Raw genomic sequence first — 6,813 nt, 5'->3', positions numbered from 1 at the left:
AATACTTGATCGTCCACTAACAGGCTTCGCCCATTCTCGTGCAATGATCTTCATAAAGTTTTCTTTCTCGAGCCATCCTAGTTTGAAAAAGAAAGTGTTCTTGTTTCCAATATGGGCTGTGTCTTCTGAGTCCACTAGTAATGGTGTGTGGTCTGAGATCGCCCTCTGCATCGTATGCACCGACACTAATGGGTACTTTTATTCCCATTCCACACTAACAAGCACCCTGCCAACTTCTCATATGTTGACCATCGGTTTTTATATAGTTTAAAATAATTTGACAACACACACGCCAAGTGCCCGGTTATCTTGTCATTTCCCTCACACGACAACTAAAGAAAAAGTTCGGCACATGGTAATTTACCATGCACTCGTGGCAGTGCTTCTCTGAATGCGGCTGTATTTTAAACTCAGTGAGCGCTTCCGTGGCGAGGACGGCAGAAAGAGCAGAAACAAGTACATATCCAAATCCAACCACTCGGAGTAACAGTACCGTACAAGCTTAACAATAATCAAACTGTTTTTCGGCATCATTAATAATAATCAAACTATTTTGCCTTGCGTTGATCGACAACAAGACTCCGAGCCACCCCGCGCTTTTACTTTAAACGAAAAAAGGAAAGTAAAGCGAGCCGGCCCAAAAGGGAGCAGGGTGTGCCCTGTTTGCGCTTATTTTTAGCGTTCTAATGCAAAAAAAAAAAAAAAAGCGGGCTGGCCCAGCGGGGAGCAGGCCGTGCGCCATTTGTGAAAAAGAAAAAGTCCAAAACAAACCTTGAATTTACAGGCGAAAACTAAATCAAACCCCAAACTCTCAATCCCGGAAATCGGCACACCAAACTTTCTAATCCCGGTCTATTTTAAACCCCGAGAGGACTTCGCCGGTATTTGCTGAATTAGGCCGGCCCAGTAGCGCAGTCGCTCATGCGCGCGCACTAATTTGATTTTTTCTTAGTGTTTTTCTTTTACATTTTCATTTTTTTCATTTTTACACATGTGTAATCTTTCTCAGTACCCAATATACATTTTTAACGCACACATTAAATATTTGATAAACTTTTGATATTTTCAAATACATGATGGAGATTTTTAAATTAAACGTTTTCAAAACTTTTTTGAGTACATGGTCATATTTTTCCAAATACCTGTTTTACATTTTCTTATTGACAACAACCATTCTATAAAACTACACGAACACTCTTTTACATGGTTCAACATTTTAAAATTTGCATGCACTTCTTTCAAAACACATGTCACGTATATTCTGTTAAGGTTATGATACATTTTTTTACAACACGTAAACATTTTTTTACATTGTACAAAAAGTGTCCACACATTAAAATTTTGTTCCGGTTTCAGAAAAAAATTATGTTTCAAAAAGTGTTTGCACTCTAAAATTTTGTTCAGGTTTAAGAAAATGTTTATGTTTCAAAATGTGTTCTCTTTTTGAAAGTTGTTGGTTTTTAAAAGTATTCAAAATTTTCAAAAACGCACTTTATAACGTTCGAAGATTTCAGAAATAAATACGTGTTCAATACTTTTTTGCCCCTAAAAAAGTTTTCAAAGTTTGACACTTTGGTTTCTAATTAAATATTTCCAGCCTCTTATTGTGTAAGTCATAGTCGTCTGCTGTAGTGGCTAGCAAAATCAGGTCAACTCTGCCAGGTCCAAAGTTCGACTCCACAACATGTTTTTCTCTTTCGGATTTATTACGTCGCGCGTTAAGAAAAAGAAAGAAGGAATCTTTATGGCGCGTGATAAGAAAAAACACTCACTTTATGTCTGTTGGGCCGGCCCAGTCGAGTCCGCAGCCAACAATCCGAAACATTTTTCAAAAACATTATTTACGAGATAATTTATGAAATTCCAAAACATATATTCAACAAATGCGACACAATTCTGAAAATCTGAAAGAAAATTCATAGGATGTGAAAAACTGTTGTAATTCTGAACATGTTTTGACAAATGTGATTTTCTTAAATCGCGAACAGTTTTATAAAATGCAAACAGAATTTCAGAATTCCAAATATTTTTTAGAAAACACAAAATGAATTGAATTCTTGTCAAAAATATAAAACAGGTACATTTTTTTAACTTTTGAACAATTTTAGAAATGTGCGAACATTTTTTAAACTTCATGAATTCTTGTTGTGTTATAGTGGGTCGGCCCAAATTCTGGTCCGTGAGAGTAGCTGGTCATCCCGGCCGGGATTGTTGTATTCCCGGTGTGCCAAATAGGTCTAGTGTCTAAAATAGACCGGGATTACAAGTTCAGAGTGTCAATTTCCGGGATTCAAAGTTCAGGGTTTGATTTAGCTTTTGTCTACAAGTTTATGATTTATTTTGAACTTTTTCCTTGTGAAAATGTCACCAATCCCGGTCATCCTTTGCCACATCGACAATCTCCATTTGTCAAATGACCCCAGGATTTAGACCGGGATTGTATAGTTTAGGTTCAATCGATAGGAATTTTTACTTGAGGGTTCATTTCGCCTAATCTCTACAAGTTCAAGGTTTAACATAGACTTTTTCCCTTTTACGGAGACATAAATTTTTTCACCTGACACCCAAAACAACGCTTGTTTTGGCTCGGAGCAAAGGAGGCCCTACTTCACTCGCGAGCAAAACAAGGCACTCGGTGTGCCGCCTGCCGGAGAAGGAGACCCGCCGCCCATTTCGCACATCTCGCTTGCTTTCCTCCTCCAGCCAGCCGAGCAAGACAAGGTACCAGACTAGCTCCTAGCGGCGCGGCGCATATGTGGTTGCTATACTTGTCTTAGATCCATGATCCATCCATCCAAGCTTCACGGCGATGGTGGCAACATAAGTGTTGTTGCCTCTCTCATCCTCGTTCATCGGTTCTTTGGTTGGTTTCTTGAATCAGAGACGGAGGTAGAATGAAATTGCTCTGTTCTTCACTTCTTCTGCTCTAATATCCAAACACCAATTTATGAGGGAATGAAATTGCAGCAGGGTCACTCCAGAATTTTTTTGCGAAGGCCTCGCAGATTGGGCTACTCTCTCCTCTATGGCCGAGGGTTGAGAACTTTCGAAGCAAGACAGGAACCGGCTAACGTGGTTTTCTCCTTGAGTAGGCCTTCAGGGCTGCTTCGCGCGAGGGATAGCCCTGGTTTTTTCACGATTCTTAATTATTCTTACCTTTCTGTGCTATACGTCTTCGGTTTAGCTTTTTCTGTAGGCTGTGTTAGCTGATGTGCAGTTTTTCCCTCTACTTGAAGAAAAAGCAGAGCACCTGCTGGTTTGGGTCAAAAACAAAATGCAGCTGTATTTAGGCGGTATATTACAGGATACAAAAAGTAAATCTACAGCTCTTCCTAGCTGCAAAATTCAAAATAATCATGTTTTTTTTACACTTTTTATATGGAAAAATGAATCGCTTACACATATTTGGAAGATGAAGCTATTTTGTAATGCTAGTGACAGCCACTTATTCAGTTACATATGTAAAATTCCTTCTTGCAATAAGTAACGATAGATTTTAATCTCAAGGACACTGATATTAGTTGGCATATCATGATGCAGGCAAGCTGCCACTACCTGTTCTACAAATCTTGTCTTCATATGCTGCTTGCACATGGATTACCAAGGAAACAATCTTAGTGATTTCTTTCAAGCTAATGGGCATTTGGTACTTAAAAGAGTGGACAACAACTATAAACTGCGGTCCTTCACAGAAAAGGAGATAGAGCACATTACAGACAGATATAGCACTTCGCTTGGTAGTGGCTCGTTCGGTGATGTCTACAAAGGAAGATTAGACGATCAACGTCCAGTCGCAGTAAAGAGGTACAAAAATGGAACCAAGAAAGAGGAGTTCGCCAAGGAGGTGATAGTGCATTCCCAGATAAACCACAAGAATGTTGTCAGATTGTTAGGCTGCTGCACGGAGGAAAATGCCCTTATGATTGTTATGGAGTTTGTCTGTAATGGAAACCTCTACAACATCCTTCACTGTAGCAATGCTGATGGTCCTATACTCTTCCCTTTGGACAAACGTTTGGACATCGCTATTGAATCAGCTGAAGCACTATCATGCATGCATTCAATGTACAGTCCTGTCCTTCATGGTGATATTAAACCTGCCAATATACTGTTAGATGAAAAGTACTTGCCAAAGCTATCTGATTTCGGAATAGCAAGGCTGCTTTCTACTGATGAGGCCCAGCGTACCAAAACTGTTACTGGTTGCATAGGTTATGTAGACCCTTTGTTTTGTCAGAGTGGGATTCTAACTACAAAGAGTGATGTATACAGTTTTGGAGTTGTTCTATTGGAAATGATTACCCGAAAGAAAGCGACGGACGGGACTACTAGTCTTACTCAATGTTTCGCCGAGGCAGTGGGAAGTGGGAAGAAGGTGAGACAACTGTTTGATGTGGAAATTACCTATGACAAGAAGAAGATGAAATTGATCGAAAAATTGTGAAGCTAGCAGTTACATGCTTGAGACTGGATGATAAAATGCGTCCGACAATGGTTGAGGTAGCAGATAGACTTAGGAGGATTAGAAAAGCTCTCCCGAAGCACAAGGGTGAAAGCTCTACAGGTAATTAAGAATGTACGCTGCTATACTTCAAAGTTTACATGGCTTAATTTTTACTCTTTTTTTCGCGAATAGGCTTAATTTTTACTTAGATACTATCGACAAACACGGATAAGAAAGAAGGCATATGTTGTACGGTGGGATGCGAAATACACAAACCTTAGCTTCTTCTTTTGTAACACTTTATGTGTAGGATTACACATAAGTAATTTCAGTACTTGTTTGGGTGAAAGGCAAAACACACGAACTTTAGTTTCTACTTTTAAGCACTTAAGTAACTAAATACTCCCTCTGTTCCAAAATACTTGTCGTGGTTTTAGTTTGAAGTAAAACCACGCCAAGTATTTTGGAATGGAGGGAGTACATGATTATTGATTATTTAAGAAATTCTCCTTTTCCTGTTAGCATGGCCATCATGAAATTCTTTTTTCTTTCAATTATGTTAGGTCTCTAGTCTCATTTGTTGTTTCAGTATGTATTAAGTCTTTTTAGAGTAAAGTGCATGGAATGCATTAGAACCTCAGTTTCAGTTCAAAGACGTGGAGTTTGAAGGCACCTAATGCATTTTACTTTTCTTTGAATATTATGCATATTTAGGTTAAAGATGCACCATGTTTGCCAAAATAAAAGGAGAGAATTCCTTATTTGACCCACTCTTAAAATTTAGTTCCCTTTTTGGCCCAGAAAACCGTTTTCTTCCCTATTTAACACTCAAACTTTATTTTGTGCCTTATGTGACACTTTCATCTTTTTTTCCATCCAGAGATGTTAACTGACACGTGCAAAGACAATTTTGCCCCTGGTGATAGTATGTCATTAGAAAAGGGTAGAGCAGGGGCGTGAACAAACAAAAAATATGACGAAGTGCACCTGTGTTATGTCCGGTTAGATACATGTGTACATGTGTACGTTCGTGCGGCCATCAAACCAGCTAACTTTTATTTTTATTTTTTGAGGGTATCAAACCAACACCACACGGCAAGTGTGGTAAATGCAATCTCAAATTGACACAAAGAGGGTATCAAACCAGCTAGCTATTGCGTGCGTTTCCTGTGTGTGCAGCTAGGCGGATCGATCAAGCAAGGATCGATTAGTCTGCTGTTGCTGTTTTATACGTGCGCTTCTGTCTACGGCCGGTGTGCGTACGTGTGTGGCGTACATAGCTAGCTTTGCTAGTCTCGGTCGGAAGTCTGTTGCTTCGTCCGTCATCGTCATCTTCGCGCGCTGCCGTCGCCGAAGTACTCGCGTAGTCTGTATTGGACCAACACAACCTGCCACGTATTGCAGCTCTATCCCTGAGAGCCAATCGATCTGTATCGCAATGGCCTGTGCGTGTGCAGCACTTGTGGCATGAACACATCTATGCGACACGACCCATTAACTTGTCACACGCTAGATTAATGTGTACAAATTTATATGCTACAGTAGAGGCTAAATGGGGTCGTCACTGTTCCACTCATTGTATTATTATTATTATTAGTATTAGTATTAGTATTAGTCATATAAATAAGTTTGTTTTCTTATTCAAATAGGACAAAATATTTCACATTACCTTTGTGTTGCATGTAAATAATATGTTCACATACTACATTAGGGGTAAAACAGTCTTTTTAGGTCAGACTTAACACCGTTAATAGCCAAAACTGACGAAAGTGTCACATAGGGAACAAAATGGGGTGTCAAAAAGGGGATAAAACAAAATTCTGGGCCAAAAAGGAACCAAACTTTAAAAATGGGCCAAATAAGGAATTCTCTCAAATAAAAGGGCGGGAAGTGATGAGGAGTAATAAAAGACAATCCCTTGGTCTCGTCCGCTCCCGCGAGCGGCGAGGCGAACCCTAGCGTTCTCCTCCAGCCCTCCCGTTCCTCCCCCCTTGCCGGCGCCGGCTCGCGCCGCCGTGCAAAGCCCGGCCAGCGTCAGCGGCGGCGGGGCATCTTCCCACTCTTCGCGGCGGGCTAGCGCGGGACAACGTCACAGCATGGAGGCACACCGTTCTGCAGGATGACGTGGCGTGGCAGCGGCCGGGGCAGAGCAGCAGAGGCATCCTGGGTTGGCGGCGCAGGCGGCTGCTCGTCAAGGGCGCGGTGGGGCGTGCCAGCTCGGGCGGCGGCGGTGGGCGTCTCGGCCCAGATCGGGATCGGGCGGGTGCTCGGGACGGCTGCCGGCAGGCGACGCGGGCCGAGACGGCAAGGGCCGGCCGGCGGCGTGCGGGGCTGGGTGGTACCTCTGGCCGCTTCGGGAGCTGTCCTGG

At 41.7% G+C, this 6,813-nt stretch overlaps 1 protein-coding gene across 1 annotated transcript; it reads left to right on the top strand.

Moving 5' to 3' along the window:
• Positions 1–3,570: 3,570 nt before the first annotated feature.
• LOC119362632 (wall-associated receptor kinase-like 3) lies at positions 3,571–4,540 on the top strand. Its single transcript, XM_037627901.1, has one exon. It carries the CDS (start codon positions 3,593–3,595, stop codon positions 4,442–4,444), a length of 852 nt encoding a protein of 283 aa, XP_037483798.1. The 5' UTR covers positions 3,571–3,592; the 3' UTR covers positions 4,445–4,540.
• The last annotated feature ends 2,273 nt before the right edge of the window (positions 4,541–6,813 follow it).

The sequence above is a fragment of the Triticum dicoccoides genome, chromosome 1A, assembly GCF_002162155.2.
Source record: "Triticum dicoccoides isolate Atlit2015 ecotype Zavitan chromosome 1A, WEW_v2.0, whole genome shotgun sequence".
In the NCBI taxonomy this organism is placed as follows: domain Eukaryota; kingdom Viridiplantae; phylum Streptophyta; class Magnoliopsida; order Poales; family Poaceae; genus Triticum; species Triticum dicoccoides.
The sequence above is the reverse complement of the archived record's forward strand: the minus strand, read 5'-3'. Positions and strand labels throughout refer to the sequence as shown.

Bases quoted from the DNA above. Each gene is read 5' to 3' on its own strand.
- LOC119362632 (XM_037627901.1), top strand. From the start codon at position 3,593: ATGGATTACCAAGGAAACAATCTTAGTGATTTCTTTCAAGCTAATGGG.